The 24,505-nt window shown below is 43.6% G+C and overlaps 1 protein-coding gene across 1 annotated transcript; it reads right to left on the reverse strand.

The window, feature by feature from the left end:
* Positions 1–8,217: 8,217 nt before the first annotated feature.
* Positions 8,218–8,685, reverse strand: cited1 (Cbp/p300-interacting transactivator, with Glu/Asp-rich carboxy-terminal domain, 1). The gene has a single exon (XM_078411844.1). The coding sequence runs from the start codon at positions 8,683–8,685 to the stop codon at positions 8,218–8,220; it is 468 nt and encodes a 155-aa protein (XP_078267970.1).
* Positions 8,686–24,505: the final 15,820 nt, after the last annotated feature.

A 24,505-nucleotide genomic window follows, 5' to 3' on the forward strand; every position in this document is an offset into this window, starting at 1 on the left:
TGCAGTTATTTACAATATACATTAATGACTTGGATGAAGGGATTAAAAGTACCATTAGCAAATTTGCAGATGATACAAAGCTGGGTGGTAGTGTGAACTGTGAGGAAGATGCTATGAGGTTGCAGGGTGACTTGGACAGGTTGTGTGAGTGGGCGGATGCATGGCAGATGCAGTTTAATGTGGATAAGTGTGAGGTTATCCACTTTGGTGGTAAGAATAGGAAGGCAGATTATTATCTGAATGGTGTCAAGTTAGGAAAAGGGGACGTACAACGATATCTGGGTGTCCTAGTGCATCAGTCACTGAAAGGAAGCATGCAGGTACAGCAGGCAGTGAAGAAAGCCAATGAAATGTTGGCCTTCATAACAAGAGGAGTTGAGTTTCGGAGCAAAGAGGTCCTTCTGCAGTTGTACAGGGCCCTAGTGAGACCGCACCTGGAGTACTGTGTGCAGTTTTGGTCTCCAAATTTGAGGAAGGATATTCTTGCTATTGAGGGCGTGCAGTGTAGGTTTACTAGGTTAATTCCCGGAATGGCGGGACTGTCATATGTTGAAAGACTGGAGCGACTAGGCTTGTATACACTGGAATTTAGAAGGATGAGAGGGGATCTTATCGAAGCATTATTAAGGGGTTGGACATGTTAGAGGCAGGAAACATGTTCCCAATGTTGGGGGAGTCCAGAACCAGGGGCCACAGTTTAAGAATAAGGGGTAGGCCATTTAGAACGGAAATGAGGAAAAACATTTTCAGTCAGAGAGTGGTAGATCTGTGGAATTCTCTGCCTCAGAAGGCACTGGAGGCCAATTCTCTGAATGCATTCAAGAGAGAGCTAGATAGAGCTCTTAAGGATAGCGGAGTCAGGGGGTATGGGGAGAAGGCAGGAACTGATTGAGAATGATCAGCCATGATCACATTGAATGGTGGTGCTGGCTCGAAGGGCCGAATGGCCTACTCCTGCACCTGTTGTCTATTGTCTAATGACACAAAATGCTGGAGTAACTTAGAGGGACAGGCAGCATCTCTGGAGAGAAGGAATGGGTAACGCCTCGGGTCGAGAAGGATCTAGACCCGAAAGGTCACCCATTCCCTCTCTCCAGAGATGCTGCCTGTCCTGCCGAATTACTCCAGCATTTTGTATCTAACGTGTCCTCCACAGCGTCACCACAAGGGGAAGCGGCTTCCAAACTGTGAAGTATTGTGATGAGTGGAGAACCGATCTGCCATCCGTGGCCAGAGAGGCTTCACTTTACGCACTGGTATCGGCCATAGACACAAGTTAAGGTACATTTATGACATGCAGGGAAACAGCAGTTAAGCAGCCTGATGTGATTAAGCACTGTAATTATGTGGTGCCATTCATGAAGATTTTTGGTTGGGACTGAGGTGTTACAAGTTTAGTGATGATTTTGGTTTCAGATCTGGCAAAATTCTGGCAGAATTCTGGCAAAAAACTGCTACAATTCAATGGCTGGGACCGAAGATGGTCCCACTGTACTGGTAGCCATAGTAAGTGCTTGCCTCCAGTACACTGCTTGTCTTCCAGAAGGCATTGCGTAGCAACATTACAGGTCAGGGGTCGTGAGCTTGCCTACCGTGCAAGGGCCCTATATTTTATACAGGATTATTTTATCCCAGTGAACTCAGCCAGTTCAAAAAGTGAGCGACAATTATAGAAGAATGGAGATCCAGGTTCGATCCTGACTATGGGTGCTGTCTGTATGGAGTTTGTACGTTTTCCCCATGACCTGCGTAGGTTTTCCCCGGGATCTGTTTTTTTTGGTTTGGTTTATTGTCACATCTACCTGGGTACAGTAAAATTCTTTTGTTGTGTGCTAGACTCCTCCAACACTCCAAAGACATACAGGTTTGTAGGCTAATTTGCTTGCTATAAATGTAAATTTGTAAATTGTCCCTGTTGTGTAGGATAGTGTTAATGTGCAGGGATCGCTGGTCGGTGCAGACCCGGTGGGCCGAAGGGCCTGTTTCCGTGCTGTATCTCTAAACTAAACTAAACATTTTTTTAAATGTTCCTTTAGCCGTTAATAGTTAACAGATAAACAAATATTGTAGCTATAAACAGTAATGGAGAGACAAGAGGAATGATATGGAATCATATTCAATATGTAAGAAATTATACGTCTTGAGGACCTTTTTTGTTTTAACTGGTACTTTTTTGTAGATGGAGTTAGTCAAATTTTGCCCCACAATTATGAGTACATGGGGAGTATTATAGGGAACTGAAAACATCTTTGCAGAGCACAGGTGTTGGTAATTATTGTGTAGGTGGTGTTGTCAGCTGTCCTCACTGATTGTGGTCGGTGGGTCAGAAAGTCAAGGATCGAATGGCAGAGTGAATCTGTGGAAAGCAGCTAGCCCAGATGAAGTCCCTGGCCGTGTACTCAGGACCTGTGCGAATTAGCCGGTAAATGTATTCAGACATCTATAACTTCTTTCATAGCTCCATTCTGAGATACCTACTTGTTTCAAGAAACCACTCTCAGCCCAGTTTCTAAGAAATTTAAGGTAGCATGGCTTCATGACTACTGTCCAGTGGTTCTGACGTCCACCATCGCAAAGTGCTTCGAGAGACTGGCGATGGCGCCAATTAACTCTCAGACAGCTTTGATCTACTACAGTTTGCTTAGTGTTACAACAGGTCCACAGCAGACACCATCTCCCTGGTACTGAACTCATCTCTGGAACACCGGACCACAAGGAGTCCCACATTATTCTCCTGCACTGACTATAACTCTGCCTTCCAAGCTGAAACCCCATGCAAAATTAACTCCACACTTCAGACCTAGGAATCAGCACCCTTTCTGTCACTGGACCCAAATGCAGACATGTGAGATTAGTGAAGATGGAACATCTTGGTTAGCATGGGCAAGTTGGGCTGAAGGGCCTATTTCTGTGCTTTTTGACGCTCTGAATTTTCTCCATCTAAGCCATGGCCTCTAATGTCAAGCAAGAGGTGCAGATTCCTGAAGTTGAAGACCACCAGGCTCAGAAACAGATACTTTCCTACAACTATCATATTCTTGAAGTGAATGTACAACCCTTGCTGAACTCTGTGGACAACCTCTAGCACTACCAGGAACTTTTTCACAAATTGTATTTTTCACAAATGTCTTTTCACAAAAATCTTTTTTTATTGTCTTGCGAAATGTATGCCTAATGTATGAATAATTTTATGTATAATTTATGTTTTAATGTGTCACCTATGTGCACGATGGCCTAGCGGTAGAGCTACGGCCTTACAGCACCAGAGACCCTGGGTTCGATCCTGACTACGGGTGCTGTCTGTACGGAGGTTGAACGTTCTCCCCATGACCTGCGTGGGTTTACTCCGAGATCTCTGGTTTCCTCCCACACTCCGAAGATGTGCAGGTTTGTAGGCTAATCGGCTTAGAAGAAATGTAGAAGTGTCCCTAGTGTGGGTAGGATAGTGTTAATATGCAGGGATCACTCGTCGGTGCGGACTCAGTGGTCCAAAGGCCCTGTTTCCGCGTTGTATCTCGAAACCAAACTAAACTAAAATGTGCCTGTGATGCTGCAAGCTCTTCATTGTACCTGTACCTCAGTGAATTTGTGCAGAGGACAATAAATTTGACTTGACTTGAATTGGTGCACCTCAAAGCTTCCTGCTCTACTCTTTTTACACCATGACTGTCTGGAAAAGCACAACTCCAATGCCATCTATAAATTTACTGACAACACCAGACTGAATTATGAGTCAGTGTACAGGAGATAGAACACCTCGTTGAGGGGTGCCACAACAACTTCTGCAAGAATCATCACTTTTGAGTTAAATTATTCATATTCACTCTCAAGGCTGGCAATTCTAACGTGTGACCTTTTCCTGTTTGAAGCTTCATGAATTCCAACCAGCACACCGCCATTGAGGGTAGAATGGTTTTCAGTTCCAATATGCTGTACAAATATTTTTTTGAATTGTTTACAGGTGAATTAACTTTTTAAAATATTGAAACTTGGTAATTGTCATAAAAGTTGTTACTGGAGATCCATGCTTACAATGAGGAAACCCTGCCTAATACATTTCAAAGCAGTGAATACCTTAAAGGAGATGAGGAGGCAAAAAAAGGGTGAAATTGAGAAGACAAAGATAATGAACAAATAAGAGTAGGCAGCAGAAAAAAAGTTATATTATAAAATATAGAGGTATGAAGGGAAATAACAGTTTGGAAGGTAAGATAAGTATTTTTTTTGTACCATTTCTTCTTTGAATTACACATTTTTCATGCAAAAAAATTCTGATCAGACTTCAGAGATAAAGTGTAGAAACAAGCCCTTCAGCCCACCAAGTCTGTGCCGACCAGCGATCACCCCAAACTGTCAGTCAGGATTCTGAACCACTAAGTGAAATCTTACATCATTCAGGCAAGTCCATGAAATGAGACACCTGGTACTCTTTCATTTGAATATAACAAATCGTATGTTTATTAGGTATCAGTGCTGGTAAAGTAATTTTGGTGGATGTTATACAAGTCTACAACGTGCTCCCCAGAATAAGTCAAAAGTGCCACAGTTTAGGTCTTTTTTTTTACACAATGTGCATTTATTAAACAGCACCAGCAAATGACCTTATGAAAAGATGTAAATTGTATAGGATGATGTTCCTCCATTGAATGGTTGTTCCAATGGATAAAAATCATAAGAATTTACAGAATTTCCTCCAAAGATATCTCTGGAAATATTTTACATGTGGTGTAGAATAGTTGGATCCTTTATTTTATTTCTGTTATACAAAGTCATTAATGAAGTGAGATATGTGCACAGTCACTCAATTACTAAACAAGTGTGAACATTACACAATATGTGTGTTCAGGAGTAGCTACTTTTAAGCCATGGCAGAGAAGAATTGAATATTATTTCCATCACAAAGACGCTATGTTCAAGCATTCAATGAATACATTGGTGCATTTCAGTGTGAATTGACTCATCTGCATTTGCTGAATTTCCAGGAAACTATTCCCTATTAAATATATTGCTGCACTTAATCAGTTGATTATAGAATCTTTTCATTTTTTTACTTTTGTGCCCACCAATGTGATGGTGCTTGAAGTCATTTTCTCCCGATAATTGCTCAAACTATTTTATGATTTCATTCTTTGAGTTAACAATGCACAGGGTGGGGTAATATATTGGCATAGACTGGCAGCTAACTAGCAGAAAATAACGAGCCAGTAACCACTTACCACAAGGATCTCTGCTAAGGCCCGTAACAATATACAATACATGCTGAAAGCCTGGATAAAAGGAGCAAGTATGCAGTAGCCAAATCTGCTGCTGATCCAAAATTGGAAGGATTAGGGAGTTGTGATAAAGATATAACAAACCTGTAAAGGGATATGGATAGGTTATATGAGTTGCAACAAGTTGGTAGATGGATTACTGTATGGGGAAAGTATTTATTTAAATGTTGTAGTGGAAAAGGATCTACAGGTCCCAAGTACATGAACATAAAAAGTCAGTGTGCAGATATAGCAAGTTATTAGAAAGGTCAAGCAACTGCTTGCCATGTTGTCAGGGACATGGAGAGTAAAAATCTAAATTGATGCCAATTTAAAGGACACTCATGACAACACACCTGGAGCAGTGTTCAGCTCTGGGCTCCACATTTAAGGAAGTGTGCGCATGCATTGGGAGCAATGCTGAGAAGGTTCACAAGGGATGGATGGATTGATGTAGGAAGGTGCACTGATTGGGCTTTTTGGTGTTTCAAAATGAAGGGATGGTATTATTGATACATGTAAGATTGTGAGTAGGATCCACAGTATGATGCCAAGAGGATGATTACTCAATGGGACGGAGGAGGTATCTAGAACTAGGGAGTGCTGTTTCACAACAAGGGGGTCATCCATTTATTTTCTCAGAGGGTCAGTGACATTTTAGAATTCTCTATCCTAGTGAGACATGGAAGCAGTCATTGAATATATCCAAGACAGGGTTCCACTAGCATTTGAATTACACTGGTGTAGAGGGGCACGGGGAAAAATTGTTTTCTGGGCCAAGACTAGATCACCCACAAACTTGTTGGATGATGAAGCAGGCACCAAGTGGCTGAGGCATGTTCCTACTCCCACCTCTCCCGTTTTTACGTTATTTCCACCCTTGTATGTGATGTGGTGCATTTTGCTTCACACTCTGAAGAAAAGTGTTCTCAGGCTAATTGGTGATAGTTTGAGTGCAAGAATTCACCCTCTGGTGAAACTTGTTCTGTATTGAATTGCAGTGCATTACTTCTCAATTATTTCCTTTATCTTACTATCCTTGATAGATGCATAAGCACAGCTCTAACGTCTTCTCGAATGTAAGACCAGTTGGCAATTTGTGGTTTTATGAATCGTTCAGGAGGGGAGGTGAAGGGAGATTCAGTTTCGCCAATTTCATTCGCGTCGTGGCCACAAGGGGATGCAAGAGAGCTGCCCACAGCTCTGGTTCCGCTCCCTCCCTGGCAAGAAGTGTCACTCTACACCTTGCCTGGCAGACAGGGCGAGGGGTAAATAAAAAGATAGTCGCCGGTGCTTGTTTTATATAGTGAGCCATGTTAACGTCACAGTAACTTCAATCATCGGCAGACCAGTTCAGGGACTTGACTTGAGGTGAGATCTGGCAACAGATTGTTTATTTCATGTTGCCCCTCCGATATCTCCACGATTTCCCACCTTTGTTTGAGCAACAGGCAAAATAGGGTTTGGGGAAGAAGGTGAACAAACCCCAGAAGCGTAGAGACGGTGGGACGGACCGGTCTCTTTGTCTGTCCTGCCCAGCGCTGCGGCATTGCGAGGTAACAGAAACCAGGTGTACTTTGTGGATAGACACCCGAGACTGCAAACGCTGGGACCTTGAGCAACCAAACACCTTTTGCCAAGTTGAAATTTAAGTTAACTCCTGTGCTTTGATCGAACGGTAGAGCTGCTGCCTTACGGTGCCAGAGACCCGGGTTCGATCCTGATTATGGGTGCCGTCTGTACGGAGTTTGGACGTTCTCCCGGTGACCGTGTGGGATTTCTCCCACACTCCAAAGACGTACAGATTTGCAGGTTAATTGGCTTCGGTAAAATTGTAAATTATCCTGAGCGTGTGTCGGGTCGTGTTAGTGAACGGGGATCACTGGTCGGCGCTGATTCAGTGGATCGAAGGGCCTGTTTCCCCGCGTATCTCTAAAATAATCAAGTGTCAGTCTACATGGCAAAGTGGGTGGGTGTGTGTGTGGGTGGGATGGGTGGATGTGTGGGTGTGGGTGGGTGTGTGTGTGGGTGGGTATGTGGGTGGGTATGTGGGTGGGTGGGTGTGTGTTGTGTGGGTGGGTGTGTGTTGTGTGGGTGGGGGTGGGTTTGTGTGTGGGTGGGTATGTGGGTGGGTGTGGGTGGGTGGGTGTTGTGTGGGTGGGTGTGTGTTGTGTGGGTGTATGTGGGTGGGTGGTGGGTGGGTGTGGGTGGGTGTGTGTTGTGTGTGTGTTGTGTGGATGTGTGGGTGTTGTGTGGGTGTGTGTGTGTTGTGTGGGTGGGTGTGTGGTGGGTGGGTGGGTGTGTGGGTGTTGTGTGTGTTGTGTGGGTGTGTGTGTGTTGTGTGGGTGGGTGTGTGGGTGGGTGGGTGTGTGGGTGGGTGGGTGTGTGGGTAGGTGGGTGTGTGTTGTGTGGGTGGGTGTGTGTTGTGTGGGTGGGTGTGTGTGTGTGTGTGTGTGGGTGTGTGGGTGGGTGGGTGCGAGGAGTCCCGACCCCAGTGTCGACCACTCATCAGCAACTGCACAAATCCACCAGCTTTCCACCCAACCCCGAGATCTGCTGCAGAGCCCAAATGAAAGATGAAATGGGAGATATTTGGCCGGTGGTATTTAAGGGAAGGTCCGAGGTCCTGTTTAAAGATCTCCAGTTCAAGAAAGCAGCAGGAACCATCCGCAGGCTTGGGCAGTTTTAAGGCAGGACGTCTGAGGTCGTCGATCCCCGCTCCTGCGCTTCCTAATGATTACATTGACCTCGTGTCCATGGGCAGAATTGTCAAGGCTCTTTAATCGGTTGGGCTTGTCAGTGGAGGTGGAGGTCTCTTCCTGAAATCTGAATAAAGGCGCATTATCCGAGTCTGTGGCACAGATTGTAGGTAAGAAACTGACTGCAATGGTTCTCTCGTCCTGTCAGTTGGAAGCTGCTGACAGATACGGTCAGTCCGCTCACGGTTTCCAGGCTCTCTCCGCTGTCAGCAAGTGACCGACGCCACGTCCGAGGTGAAGTCAAATTCGTTGTGCCCGAGCCAGAGTTCAGGCAGCTCGTCCACCCGGTCCAAGCCCAGCTCCAACACCAGGGTCATGAGCACGTCCTCGTCGATGAGGTCGGTGTCGATGATGCCCGGTGCGTGAGTGGTCGGGGCCCCCGCTGCAGTGCCCTGGACCGAGGGCTGCACATCCCCCGAGGCCTGGCTAACACCGGGCAGCGGAGCTGGCGGCAGCGCCGAGCTGTGATACTGGCTGTTGAGTTTCTGCAGCTGCAAGCTGGCCAGCAATTGTGGGCCGTGCAGGGCGAACGGCTTCTTCTGGACCCCGCACGAAGAAGCGAGTAGCCCAGGGTTGGAGCCGCTGGGGACCCGGCTCCGGACCACCGAAGCTCCGTAGTGAAGCATAGCGACTGCCTCACGCTCCTTCAGTCCCGGGTAAAGCAGAGAACTCATCGGCCTCCTGGACAACAGGCAGGGAGGGACCTGAACAGTGAAGCGCAAAAAAAACAACTTTAAATTAACTTCAGCCAGGAGCACCGGGATTAGATCTTCATTAGGGAACAGACGCCATATTATGTCAATCCCAGGACTTTAGTCGTTATACTGCTGAACGTTTGTAATCGCAATGTTGTAACGTGTGATTTAAAACTTTACATTCTGTAAATCACATCTATACAGTGGATTCTACAAACAACACAACGGAACAACACATTTGGTACAGGCTTTTGGGTTTTGCCTTTTGCGATAATGTAGAAGCAATTCCAACCCGTTTTACATTGGCCCTAAGTTTACATTGGCCTTTCGACGTTTTACAAGGTGTACTTCACTTGAAACTGACCGTAGCCGGGGTTTTTTTCAGACTGAAGACCACGCTGAATATTGACCTTGAAATATAAATTAAAGTAGAACTAACACGAACTACAGTAACTCGAGAGATGTTAAAACTAATTTTCAACATAAAATCGCTGTTCCGTCCGGCCCCAGCTCCCCAATGTATTCCGTTTTCGTTACCTCCTTTAGAAATATTTTCAAATTAAATAAAGTTATTCCGTGACTATTTCAAAATATATCTTTCATTATTTCATAGATGGACACAAAATGCTGGAGTAACTCAGCGGGACAGGCAGCATCTCTGGAGAAAATGAATAAGTGACGTTTAGGGTCGAGACCCTTCTTCAAACTCTCCAGAGACGCTGCCTGTCCGGCTGAGTTACTCCAGCATTTTATATCTATCTTCGGTTTAACCCAGCATCTGCTGTTCTTTCCTACACTCATTTCTATTATTCCATGTCCACGGGTTTTTTTTCTTCTTAGCTTGATTTAAAAGTGGTTTCTGGATTTCACTTATTTGCATTGACCTAAGATAAACGCAAAATGCTGGAATAACTCAGCGGGACAGGCAGCATCTCTGGAGAGAATGAATGGGTGATGTTTCGGGTCGAGACCCTTTTTCAGTTCCTTTGTACACATTTGATTTGACCTTCAGTTATCCCGGGAACATGCGTTAACTCACTTCGACACTAAAAATAGCAGCAAAGACCCCTTCCTGGAAACCAATGACAACATTGCAACGTACTTAATCAATCACACGATCAGATGATAGACATAAAATGCTGGAGTAACTCGGTGGGACAGGCAGCATCTCTGGAGATAAGAAAGGGGAGACGTTTCGGTCGAGACCCTTCTTCAGACTAGTCAGGGGAAAGGGAAACGTGAGATATAGACGCACCTCTCCCCTGACATCAGTCTGAAGGGTCTCGACCCGAAACGTCACCCATTCCTTCTCTCCAGTGATGCTGCCTGACCCGCTGAATTACTCCAGCATTTTGTGTCTATCTTCGGTTTAAACCAGTATCTGCAGTTCCTTCCCACACCACGATCAGATGGGTCTTTACTGGTCGAAGCCCTCGACAGAGCCCATAAACTGTCACGTTCAAAAACTAAGGACGCGATCTCTTCAATCCCGGGGGGGGGGGGGGGGGGGGGGGCTATAGACTAGGTGATGGTAAATGGGACTGATGGGTACGACGGCATAGACACGATGGGCTGAAGGGCCTGTTTCTGTGCTATACGACTATAAACTCCACATGAGAAGCAATCTCCTCTCTAGCTTTCCATCCGTCTTTTCCTACGACACAGAATGAGGCTGTTGAATCGATACCAGCTCTCAGACCAATCCAATCACTTTCATTCCTTCTGCAATCTGTTCTCTCTCATCTGCCCATTAGCACCCCTCCCCTATTCTCCATCCAGCCACCTACAGAGGTAACCTCCTGTTGGATCCCCAGATGACCTGTCCTGCATTATGTTTAAAATTGTCTACTTTACTCATTTCTTGGGCGCTTTTTAAAAACTTCTACAGGGCCCTCTTCAATTTTTACATCCCGTGATTGTATTGAACTTTTCGAAGTAAAAAAAAACACTGTTCTAGCTGTAACACAATTTTCTAATGCAAAACACACAGTGCCGGGTAGTTTCGGGTGGGGAACCTTCGTCAGACTGAAAAAGGATCCTGACCTGAACTGTCGCCTATTCATTCAGTAAGGATGTCAAGGGTAATGGGGGAGAATGGGGTTGCAAGGGAAAGATAGATCAGCCATGATTGAATGGCGGAGTAGACGTGAAGGGCCGAATGGCCTAATTCTGCTCCTATAACTTATGAACCGCATTCCCTCCATAACTGCTGCCCGACCCACTGAATTTCCTGCAGCACCATGTGTTGTCAGATTCCAGCACCTGACCCGCTTGGCGTTTACAATCTTCTCATGTACTATTTTAGTAAGATCATATTTTAGTAATAAGGAACCACACGCAGAGTGCTAGAAAAACATAATAATCGGTAAGATGTAAATATAGACATTTGCACAGATGAGAGATGTTCTTGGGTGGGAAAAGTCAAAGAGACCTACTAGTTTTTAACAAGGGCGCGGGATACGATATGGTTGGCATGCACAATGTGAAATTGGCACAGAATGGCGTGTGGGAAGATGTTGACAGTGCAGGCAGCTGGACTTATTTTGGCCTTTTCATAAATATTCAGTTGCTTTAAACTCCAACAGGATCTGATCGGCCCGGCTCCAGCCGTGTCACACTCTGGATACATTTAACCAGATATATCTTCAACAGATCGCCGAAAGCTGCGGCAGCGGAAAAAAAATACCCACCAGGCTGAAAGCATTGGCTTTGACATATATAATTGTCCGAAATTTAAATTGTTGCGAATAAGCACAGGGCGTCAAACAAAGGAGATGGGGGGGTGGGGGGTCTGTGACCCACGTGAGTTGGGTCATCGGATGCCCTGGGTAAATGTCTCAAGATTTCTGTTGCAAACGTGATCCGATGTAGGGTGCAAGTTCCCATCCCACTCCCTCGTCCCCCTTTCCCATTAATGTGACCCCCACCCCTCCCCAATTCAATGCCTTGCCCAGCTGCGGTGCTGTCCTACCCCCTGTCCGGACCAGAGTCCGGAGGCGAGCGCTCTGCATACAGCTCACAACCCAATGTGTCCTTCAAAAGCTCCAGCCGCACCGTTAAATATAACGAAGTCAATTACTTGCAGCGCGAACGATATCAGTGCAGATTTTCTCCCGCTCGGTGTCCCAAACGAAGGCAGAGTTACCGGGAGTTCACACCGGTGCTAAAGAGTACCTCGGTGTGAATGATCGACGCCTCATGAGCTCCTGTCTCCGCCGCGCTCCCTCCGTCAATCCCCAACTGCAATGTAAGAGCTTTTCATTGGTCTCGCACTTTATTCTGCCCCAGTCCCATCAGTATTCACTGGCACAAAGTACAGATTTCACTGAGCAGGGCGACTGCAAAATCTGGTCTGGATTCAAGCGCTAGAGGGGAAGAGCACATCAATATACAGCCGAAGATGGATAGACACACAAAGCTGGAGTAACTCAGTGGGGCAGTTCCTTCCTACACATTTTATATACTGCCGCACGGCCCAAATATCGGCACTTTCAAATTGTGACAACTGTTGTAATGTGGCCTTTTGATTGATTCGCATGATAAACCAAAAGTTAGCTCTCACCAAAGGGGGGGGGGGGGGTAGTACCAACAGTGGCGGCACAGTGGTGTAGCTGGGAGACCTGCTATCTCACACCACCAGAGACCTGGGTTTGATCCTGAACTTGGGTGCTGTCTGTGTGGAGTTTGCACATTCTCCCACTGTACGGGTTTTCTCCGGTTGTTTTGGTTTCCACCCACATCCTAACGACGTGCGGGTTTGTAGGTTAAGTGGCCTCTGTAAACTGCCCCCAGTGTGTAGGGAGTGGATGCGAATGTGAGAAAATATAGGGTGATAGATGGTCAGCATGGACACAGTGGGCTGAAGGGTCCATTTCTTGCTGTATCTTTTAATCAATCAAACGTGGTGCCTGCGCACTGCTTGGGAAGGTCAAAAGCAAAATCCCTCAACCCGCCTTATTGATTCAAATTGTGTATTAACCAATTGGTAACCAATGACTAAATCCAGAGTCACATGCAATTAATAAAATATTATATCTCAAATATGTCCACTAATATTGATGAGAACGCAGAATACGATTGCTTATAAATATCCACAGCCAAAATCAAACAGGAGCAGAAAACATACAATGACTTAGATTTTTAGATTTAGAGATACAGCGCGGAAACAGGCCCTTCGGCCCACCGAGTCCGTGCCGCCCAACGATCCCCGCACATTAACACTATCCTACACACACTAGGGACAATTTTTACATTTACCCAGTCAATTAACCTACATACCTGTACGTCTTTGGAGTGTGGGAGGAAACCGAAGATCTCGGAGAAAACCCACGCAGGTCATTGGGAGAACGTACAAACTCCGTACAGACGGCGCCCGTAATCAGGATCGAACCTGAGTCTCCGGCGCTGCATTCGCTGTAAGGCAGCAACTCTACCGCTGCGCCCGACTTAATTATTACACATCTACGAAACACTAATACCGATGTTTCCACTAATGGATCACTTGACTAGGCATTGCTCAGCGCTTAGTGATGTGAACCTCAGAGATAAGAAAATCAATCTCTTGTCTGTATTAGTCAATTTCAGCCTGAATGAGACTCCAGTGGTAGAAATTGAATTAGTTCCCCAGGACTAGGGATGGCACCTCTGATTACTATCAGCTGATCCAGGATAGCATGTTTGCAGAACCAGGTAGCATGTTTGCAGAACCAGGTAGCATGTGTGCAGAACCAGGTAGCATGTGTGCAGAACCAGGTAGCATGTTTGCAGAACCAGGTAGCATGTGTGCAGAACAGGCCTCCACTCTACTGCTTGTCCATTCTTAATGTTGGTGCCATCCGGCCAAGGCATAGGACAACATTGGACAAAGGTCCGAATGAATCAACACCATCAGGACAGAGTATTTTAAAATATTTAACTGGCTTTCCTGAGAGTGTATTTTAAGAGCACCATATGCAACAAAGACTATTCCATTCGAGCATGATGGACATTGGATCGGGCAAGGTATAAGTGAGGAAATAAATGAGACTCGTGTTCATTCACAGGCAGGTTCTGCGTCTCTGTGATTGCCACATACCGTATGCAAACTGCACATCCTCATAGCAGCAGAAAATATTTGCCATTGATAAATGTGGTTTATTATTCATTTCCCCAATCTTCCTAATCACATGTTGCATTATCAGCCTTAGGGAAACATGCTTATCGGATAAAAATAAATATCTTCCAATTAAGTAAGAAACATTATTTCATATTTAGGTATAGAAGCTCTCAGGAACTATCAGTCCAGCCCACATTTATCTTCACTCTCACTGACCTTCACCTGTAATGTCAACCATCCTTGTGTCCATTCCTTTTAATAATAATAATAATAATACATTTTATTTATATAGCGCTTTTCATATACTCAAAGACGCTTTACAGAGATTTTGAGAACATAGGGAAATTAATAAATAGATAAATAAGTAAATAAATAAATGAACAGAGAAAGGAGACAGTAGGTGAGGTGACCTTCAGTGGTTGAAGGCAGTACTGAACAGGTGAGACTTCAGCGATGTTTTGAATGTGGTGAGTGTGGGGGAGTCTCTAACGGTTTGGGGTAGTGAGTTCCATAGGGTGGGAGCAGCGATGGAGAAAGCCCTGTCCCCCCAGGATCTGAGTTTAGTCCGGATGTGGGGGGATAGGAGATTGGCAGCGGCAGAGCGGAGGGTGCAGGTGGGAGTGTGCCTGTGGAGGAGGTCGGTCAGGTAGGATGGGGCCAGGTTATGGAGGGCTTTGTAGGTTATGAGGAGGATTTTGTACTGGATTCTCTGGGGGATGGGGAGCCAGTGGAGTTTATAAAGGACGGGGGTGATATGGTCACGGATCGAGGTGTGTGTGAGTAGACGGGCAACGGAGTTTTGAATGTATTGAAGTTTATTGATGATTTTTGACCGGTAGGATGTAGAAGAAGCATCAGTTTAACTCCAATTTGCAGTTGCAGCTGGAAGATTGACAAATGTAAGGCCATAGATTATAGAAATGGGCAATAGGGAAGATGCAAAGAATTAGCACGTAAAAGTAGAAGATATCAATAAATTGCACACTGACGTAGTGGTAGATTTGCGGCCTTACAGAACCAGAAACCTGGGTTTGATCCTGAAGACGGGTGCTGTCTGTACGGAGTTTGTCACATGTGATTAGGACCACGTGTGTTTCCTCTGGGTCCGGTTTCCTCCCACTTTTCAAAAATGTGCAGGTTTGTATGTTAATTGGCTTCTGTAATTTTTCCTTGGTGTGTAGGATAGAACTAGTGCATGGGTGATTGTTGGTCAGCACGGACTCAGTGGGCCAGGGCCTGTTTCCAAACTGTATCTCCAAAACTAAAACTAAAAAACCTTTACCATCCTCTCAGATCAAAATCACCCACTCAGATGAAAGACAATTGACGTGACATATCCTCCTTCTGGAGATGTTGCCTGACCTAAAGAATGTTTTACACATTTTTTTCACCATATTTCTAACAATATTTTTCATTAGTTCCTGTGATGTTGCATTTGGATTGTCATCATCCTCATAATATAAAATGTCACAGACTGATTATTGTTCTAAAACAGTCCAAGACCGCCAATCAATCCATGTTGCTTGCCACACACATTTGTCTCCATGTTTTGCAACAGCCCTCTTCCATTCTTCAGAAAGGGCAGATGTTCAGGGTTTTTGCACAAAAGTGGCCGCCTAATGGGCACTTCAATAACACTATATCCCAGTATTCAGCACAACTTGGAGACCACCCGCTAAACATACTTACTTGTCAATGCCACCCTGTCCAATGCTTCACATTGCAAACTACATTTCATTCCAGTGGGAAAGTTCCTTGTAGCTTCATCATTCCCACAATCAGTTTTGTTGCTGTTGTGCTTTATCCTGTTGGCACTAATGTTATTATGCATTTACTTACATTCTTTCACAATTTCTATTTACTATATTCATACCTAGGCACCAATCTCTCAATGTTCCTGGGCTCTGTGTTCTAGGAAAGATGTTGTCAAGCTGGAAAGGATACAGAGAAGATTTACGAGGATGCTGCCAGGACTAGAGGGTCTCAGCTATAGGGAGAGGTTGAGTAGGTTGGGACTCTATTCCTTGGAGGGCAGGAGGATGAGGGATGATCTTATAGAGGTGTATAAGAACATGAGAGGAATACAGTTAATGCACAGTCACTTGCCCAGAGTAGGTGAATCGAGGACTAGAGGACATAGCTTTAAGGTGAGGGGGAATAGATTTCATGGGAATCTGAGGGGTAACTGTTTCACACAAAGGGTGGTGGGTGTATGGAACAAGCTGCCAGAGGAGGTAGTTGAGGCAGGGACTATCCAAACATTTAAGAAACAGTTAGACAGGTACATGGATAGGACAGGTCTGTAGGGATATGGACCAAATGCGGGCAGGTGGGACAAGTGTAGCTAGGACATGTTGGCCGTTGTGGGCAGGCTGAGCTGAAGGGCCTGTTTCCACACTGCTTTACTCATCAACAGCTACATTTTTTATATTTAAGCAAGAAAGGTGATCAAATTTGGTTTTGAATGGCTTCACTGAGCTCGCAAAGCAATCTGAAATGAATTGCTTGGCTTTGAAATATGAATATGGTACTCTTTTAATATCGGTGAAGACTTAATTCTTTTACAGGCGTACAGCTTCCACAAATCCCAGGAATTTCCATCAGTTCATGAAAGCCACCATCTGGCTCCCTTCCTGCATCTGGCAGGATGTTTTGTCCCCAGATTAAAACGTTTCTACTTTGAAATGCTCGAGTTGGAGGACCCAATCTGGTGATGTCTGTGGCAGGGTGCCCATAGGAATTTCTGTGATTCATTTATTTTGTTAAAGCCTTCTGGAGTTCCTTCAGTCCCAATCCCCAGCATGTCCTTGCCTGAGAGAAATTGTTACATCTGCCACTTTGCCAGTCAGGATCTAATTAACCACGCGTTCATCTGCTTTGATTAATTTGTGGTGATTTACAAGGGATATAATATCGTAGTGTCTTTGGAGGTATGCCAGCAAGATCGCAGATTTGAACACCTCTTGGCAACCCTTAAAATTTGGTAAATCTTCTTTGTTGGATAACACATATTCCAATTGTCTGCAGCCAACTTTAATTGTAAACAGTGTGGGAAGATGTAAGGGACTCGATCAAACCTTCAATGGCAGGTACATTTACTGCAGACTACCGTTCTGTTTTAATTTGAGGGAACCTTTGGAGTCTGACGAAGAGACCCATTTTCAACCATTACCTGTGCATGTTCTCCAAAGATGCTACTTGACCTGTTGAGTTACTCCAGCACTTTTTGGGCCTTTGGAGTTGTACATTGACATCCTGCATTCTGCCTCTAACACTTATTGAGGCCTAAGAAGGGTTCCATTGAATGGATCATTTTTTAGTCTCCCCCATCACCACTCCTGCCAACATCAAAAGGAAAGCCAGATTGCCTTTGGGCAAAAATAAAACTTGCTTGGAATAATGGTATAAAAATTCAGTTCCATTGGTATGTCGCATCATTAAAGCTGCTCATCTATAGGCAATAACTCACTAGCAAAGGAAACAATGTTCCAAGAGGTGGTGTTGGAATTCTAGAACAGTGGTGACAGCAGAGAACAGATGGCATGAAAAATGTACAGAGTCTCTACATTACGATTTTTTAAATGTCTATTTTTGGAATAGATTTGTCAGTAAGCTGCAAAATCAGAAATGATCCATGAGCTAATTGCCTGGCAACAATGTCCTGATGGAAAAACAAAAAAATCTGGCAATCTTCAACAGGTTGGGCCACATCTGTGTGAAGAGAAAGAGAGTTAATGTTTCAGGTCAGAATTGTAGTTAGATCTTTTCTTGATAGCTGCTCCAGCTTTCTTCAAACTCCACGGACTGACAGATGCTATTTGAAGTTGTGGTTCGAAACTAAAAACCATTTCTCTAACACGATAAAAAGGCCATTGTCAAATCTCTTGGGTAATTTATTCAAAACAAAACCTCTTTTACAAGAAATAATCCAATGATCTAAACCTATAATTTTGGCTGAGGCATTACTGAAGAATGAAGAGCTGGCAGTTTCGCATGGAACCACTGCCTTTCCTCTGGTGAGTATCAGAAAGTTCATGAATCCAGCATGAGTGTAGAAGCCTGAACTTCCTGACAAGTATACGTGGAAGTTTTGCTGTGCTGACTCTGCTCTACAACAGAGTGTGAACCCCCTGAAGTTGTTGCAGGCTTAATCCAGGACAGAAACAACATCCATTGCAGTGGAGAAGAATCGCTGCATATCTGCAGAAGGGTACTGACCCAAAACATCACCTATCCATTTTCTCCAGAGACATAGACAATAGACAATAGATAATAGATAATAGATGCAGGAGGGGGCCATTCGGCCCTTCGAGCCAGCACCGCCATTCAATGTGATCATGGCTGATCATTCACAATCAGTACCCCGTTCCTGCCTTCTCCCCATTGCTTGACCTGCTGAGTTCCTCCAGCATTTTGTGTCTATGGCAGTATGGGATTTAGAAAAAGGTAATTTACATTATTTAATTAATTTATTGACTTTAGTTTTAACCATTCTTAATAGTTTGAATGGTTTTGAATAACTTTTGAATTGTATGTTGATAACTTAATTTTAATAACTTTGAAACTGTACAAGATGCCCCATTGTACAGTACACCAATGCTCCCAAGGTCCCTGTCATTTATTCTACATAGTCATTTGGGAATAATTTATATTCAGAAATATTGGCCATTATGTTTGAGAACATGCAGGAAACTGTACAAATAGACAGTATATAGCGTGGCTGGTAAAATTCCCATGGTTAAAATGGCTTTTATGGCTTCTATTTTAAGAATTAACACAAGCAATTTACCAGAAGAGCAGCTGAGAAAGAGTAGCCACATGAAAGCAAAAGGCAAGAGTAACAAGCCAGCTCCACCATAATATGTGTGAAAATGTAAAATAATTGATTAGCTTTTTAAGAGTACCACAGTCAAATGGATTTGGCAAATATTGCCTTCTAACAGAAGTATTATATTTGTTCTTGAAAGGAAATAAATCAGCACAACTTAAATTTTAACACACTATTTATCCATCTAACAGGAGGAGATGAGGATGGAATTAATTCAGGAAAGCAGGAGACAGCTGCAGTGATAGCTCCTGACAGGACTTGTCTCCTTCCAATCCTTTGTCAGTGGAGATAATTATTCACATTATGGCCTACTTTCCTTTATCCAGGAATAATTCCTTCAAACCTTTCTCAAAGCAAACACGGCATTGCGCTTTAGTGTTTGATTACCTTCCCTAGGCTTTTGCAAATCTGGCAACACTGATTAGTCTTCTATCCTCTTTGCAAAATGAACGTTTTCATTTCCATCAGTGGGGAACAAAATATTCACAACGTTCATAGTGCTCAGAGAGGATTGGTATTATAGCAAAATGAGAGGTCATCAATATGTCCTTTTACCAAAGAAAATCATAGCAACGTTTCAAAATCATTTTTGTCCAGAGATTGTTGTCAAAATCTGCTCTCTGTCATTAAAAATAGTTGAGCTGAATGGCATATATACACTTCAAGATTTATTTGTTCATTTTCCTGGAACCTGGGTAAGACTGGCCTTTGTATTAGCCATTCCTAATTGGTGATGAGCTGGCTTCTTCAACCACCGCAGTGTCCTGGTGGAAATACTCTCACAATGCTGATGGAGCAGGAGTTCCAGGACCTAGTTCAGACAGTAAGTGAATGACAATATATTTCTAAATTAGAATGGTATGTGACCAGAGGAGGAATCTTCATGTGGTGGTGTTCCCTTGTTTCTGAAGATCTTGTTCTTCCTCTTTGAAGCAGGAGGAATGCAGGAGTTACTTGAAATTAGAGAAATCTACGTTCATACCGTTGGGTCGTAAGCTGCCCAAGCAAAATATGAGGTGCACTGTCATTGCTGATTTGATATGATCCAGAGGTTTGATCTGATCTATTGATTGAGGGATTGCTTAGTTCTATTGTATGTTGGCTTTCCTGTTCATTATGAAGGCGTTCCTGCTGTACAATTGCCTCAAGCTGGGGCACTGGAGGATGTTCAGTGCCACTCCCACTGTGCCCTCCTTCACTCCTCATTGAACAAGTGTTGATCTCCGGCTTGCTAGAACCACTTCAGTGAGGTGATATACCAGGAAGATAAGTCAGATAAGTACAAGGAAAGAGGAAAATAAAATTGTAATTAAAAAGGGATGAATGGGGAAAAAAATTCAGTGCTCATTGCTTAGCCATACAATTTAGAAAGATGCAGGTTCAATTCCTGTTGTGTTATCTGCTCTCAGTTGGTAGGTTTTACAATTAAGTTAGAGAGAAACGGAGAAACTAAATGACCCATTTTCTTGATTCCAGTTATATTGAATGTGTGCAGATACAGGCCATTCAGGCCATCCAGTCCATGCTGTAATTACTGCTCTACGTAAACTTCCTCTTTTATGTATCAGCATAATTTTTTATTCTCTTCATACACTTAATCTGACTTCCCTGGAAGTACAACCATATAATTCAGCTCACCTACATTCTAGTTAAAAACATATTTCTAAATTTCCTATTTGATTTCTTGCTGACTACACTGAGAGTCTCCTGTTATGCTCTTCTCCACCAATGAAAACCACCCTTAAGCCTCCTCTTTTTTAAACTATACAATGTTATAAATTTATTTTAGTCAAATTCTATCCACACAGTTCAGTTGTATTTCTCTGTTATCTACTGTAAATTGAGACTATTCAGTAAAGCCAAACAGCTCTGCGATTAGTGCCACTCCCATCCGCACCAACACTTCCCATTTAGCAAAAATATTTTTACATATCCTCCTTTCTGTTTTTGAATGCTCCTGCCTTAGTTGCATGTTGTCTGTAGTCCCATGATACTGTTGACAGATTAATGGCAGGAAGTATTTCTTTTTATAACAATGTCACTGGGTAATATAAAATTATTTCAGCAATGCTGCTAACTCAGCAACATTTATAAACTGGATCCAGAGCCATTAACACAACAGCAGCTTGTAATCAGAAACCCACCAGGAATGTAGATTGGTGCAAATTATAGATCTTTAAGAAAATGGATTGTATTTATTGCTGATGTTCAGTATTCCGCTCCTGAAACCATTGGAGTATGCTGGGAAGTTTCCAAAGACTTTGTTTGACGTTTGATACATCACCCAAAGCCCATCATTCATTCATGAGAATGATCCCGGGATGATTGTGCTAATATATGAGGAATGTTTGAAGACCCTGGGCCTGTACCCACTAGAGTTTACAGGATAATGACCTACAGGATAATGAAAGGCCTAGAGTGGACGTGGAAAGAATGTTTCCAGTAATTGGAGAGTCTTGAACCAAAGGGCACAACCTCAGAATAAAAGGACATACCTTTAGAATGGAGATGAGGAGCAATTTCTTAAAGCTAGAGTGATGAATCTGTGGAATTCAGTGCCACAGATGGCTGAGGAGGCGAAAACATTGTTGTTTAAAACAAAGATTGATAGGTTCTTGATTAATGAGGGCACCAAAGTTTACGGGGAGAAAGCAGAGAATGGGGTTGTGAGGGAAAAATAGATTTGCCATGATTCTGCCCCAATGTCATGTGGTTTAAAACAGAATGCCAACAAGCTGGTTAATTACAAACAAGTCAATTTATCACCCGAACACACATACCAGATGTAATTGGCAACTATTGCTTTTATCAAAGTAACCTGTTGTTGCAGTCCATGTCATGCCTACAAACAAATTTGCTCAGTGCCATCTCTTTGTCCACGCTATCTACATTTAATTAAAAATAATATGTTATTTAAAATTTGGTGCCTGGAGTTTTGTCAGTGCTTACAAAGTGTGTAAAACAGTGCTACCTGTCGCTAGATGCTACATATATTTGGGATCGTCTCTGCATTATGAACAAAAGCCATACATTTCAAGGTTTCAAGGTCAGTTTATTGTCACATGCACCAATTAAGGTACAATGAAATTTGAGTTACTATACAGCCATACTAAGTGAAAAGCAACAAGCCACACAACCACATAAACGTTAACATAAACATCCATCGCAGTGGATTCCACATTCCTCACTGTGATGGAAGGCAAAAAAGTTCAATCTGCTTCCTCTTGGTGAAGTTCTTAGATTTCCTCATTTTGTATTTCATAGAAATCACATTTGTGTTGTGCACAAAATCCGCTATTAAATGATCCAGTTTCTAAGCAGAGGACTTCTTCTGAATGGCATGGCCTGTGATTTTTCTCTCCAGGACCAGCTGTGTTCGATACTAATACAGTGCCTAAAACGTGGTGACTCATGTACTGACTGTAGTCTACTATCTTACACTCTGATGCTTAATATGATTTGATCTAATGTACTGGATTGTCACTGAACTGTATGCAAAAAAGAATTTCACTGTACATGTGACAAAGCACCCTTGAACTATTACTTCTTGGATTTTCAGGAATGTTTGAGTGGCCTACTCTATCCAAAGGCGACTCATGCAGAAACAAAGTTCCACTGCACATTTAAACCTGGATTTGAGTGGCTCTGATGCAACGGTAGAGCTGCTGCCTTAAAGCACGAGAGACCCAGGTTCAATCCTGACTACAGGTGCTGTCTTTACAGAGTTTCTATGTTCTCCCTGTGACCGCGTGGGTTTTCTCCGGGTGATCCGGTTTCCTCCCACACTCCAAAGACGAACTGGTTTGTGGGTTAATTGAATTTGGTAAAATTGTAATTTGTTCCTAGTGTGTAGGAAAGTACTAGTGTACGCTGATCGCTGGTCAGCGTTGACTCGGTAAGCCGAATGGCCTTTTTCTGTGTTATATCTCTAAAGTCTTAAGATTTTGAATGACTCATGATCATGCAGAGCAGGTAGAGTGGGAATTGGAATTCCCCCCGCCCCCGCCTGCTGCCAACACCTCTGACTACTTCATTTCTATAAAATATTTTAGGCTACAATTCCCACTGTACCTGCCCTGCATCGATCAAAATGAAGAATGGGCTGAATTAAGCTGTGTGACATGCAGTTTCAAAGAGAACTCGCATGTAAGGAGCTCACAGTTATCTGCTCCACCTGTGTACTCCATGCAGTCCAATGACTGGCCAGACATACTGAGATACCTGAGGGAACCCATCACTCTGCTGCCACACCTGTGATAGCAGACATTGGATCAGAATTGCTGTTCATTTGAAAAGGAATTCCTAATCTATTGATAATTATTTTAAAAAACTTAAATGGTTTTAGCAACTGTTTTAACTATATTTGCCACAGTTGCCAATTAAAAATCTTTGAATGTCAAAGCCATTTAAAAATGAAGCTGTCTCCCAGATTGACAGGAGGCGAGTTGCCACCTACTCTACCCTCCCAGTTTAGCCGTGTCCCTGTGAAAAGCAGTCAGTGCAATGCAGGCGTGTGGCCTCTGAATAACTGTCTGAAGCCTATTAGAAACATAGAAAATAGGTGCAGGAGTAGGCCATTTGGCCCTTCGAGCCAGCACCGCCATTCATTGTGATCATGACTGAGTGCTATTGACTACATTGTGATATTGACTGCTGAATCTTCCTTGCTGAATGGTTCCTAAGAGTGGAGGGTCACTTTATGTGGCCAGGAATGTGCAGGCAAGTAGGTGCTGTAGGAAGCGACTCCGGGCAGCGGACCGGATTTACCTCAATTGGGTTCCATCCTACACCACATGGGGATGGGGGACAATGAACAAAACTGTAGTCACAAATGCAGGTCCACCCCAGGTTACCTGTACAGCTTGTACATATAAATGAGGCTGCTTGGGGAGTCTGCTAACGGGCCTAACACCGCAGTCTGCCCAACTAAATGGAATTAGACCCTCAATATTGGGGGTGTTGGCCTGAGAGAGAACACTGACAATGGTTCATTTATTCTTCTAATGCATTTAAAGAATTTTGCAGGGACAGAATTGCCTGCAAAAAGAATCGAGAGACCGGTGGGATGGATTGCCGGCTGCTCCAGGACTGCAGGCATCTTCTGCTGTGTGGGAGCAATATGGCTGCAATATCTGAATGGTTGAGTTAAACGTTCTGGTTTAACTACACAATGCCCTAGGTTGGCCTGTGTTTTTATTTGAGTATGTTGCTAGGTGGCCATATTTCTACTTGTAATCTACTCGGGCTATGGACAGTTCTCGGAAATGGAGCTCAGCAAGGACTTGTATACTTGTCCCAAAGCTCAACAGCCAATGCATGCTCAGAGGCTGATGTCAAAGCCATTTTTCACACTTTCAGTGAACTTGCACTTAGCATCTGCTGGGCAAAAGTTCTCTACCAGCATAGTCCCTGCTGTACTATAGTGAAATCCAACAATAGAGATTCACAGCAAAAATGTGGTGTATGTGAACACTTCTCATATCTTGGCAGTCACTTCCTGGTGAACACTAGCATCAACAATAAAGTTCATTTTCATCTTCACTCTGCCAAGACAGCCTTTGCTCAATTGAGGGCAAGAATATTTGAAAAACAGGACAAAGGTTCTCTACCAACCTGTCCCTGCTGTACAATACTATCCTCCAACAATAATGATTCACAGCAAGAACTGGGTAAATGTCACACTAGTCACATGTCTCCAGTCTGAAAAGCAACCCTCCACCATCACCCTCTGCTTACCTCCATGAAGCCAATTCTCTATCCAGTCAACCATTTATCCCTGGATCCCAAGTAAAGAGCAACAGTTGGTATTTTTAATTAATTTTATTAATAACTATTTATTGTACATTTTCTGGTTACAATAAATCTGCAAATCTGAG

This window comes from Rhinoraja longicauda, chromosome 15 (genome assembly GCF_053455715.1).
Source record: "Rhinoraja longicauda isolate Sanriku21f chromosome 15, sRhiLon1.1, whole genome shotgun sequence".
Taxonomy (NCBI): domain Eukaryota; kingdom Metazoa; phylum Chordata; class Chondrichthyes; order Rajiformes; family Arhynchobatidae; genus Rhinoraja; species Rhinoraja longicauda.

Bases quoted from the DNA above. Each gene is read 5' to 3' on its own strand.
- cited1 (XM_078411844.1), bottom strand. From the start codon at position 8,685: ATGAGTTCTCTGCTTTACCCGGGACTGAAGGAGCGTGAGGCAGTCGCT.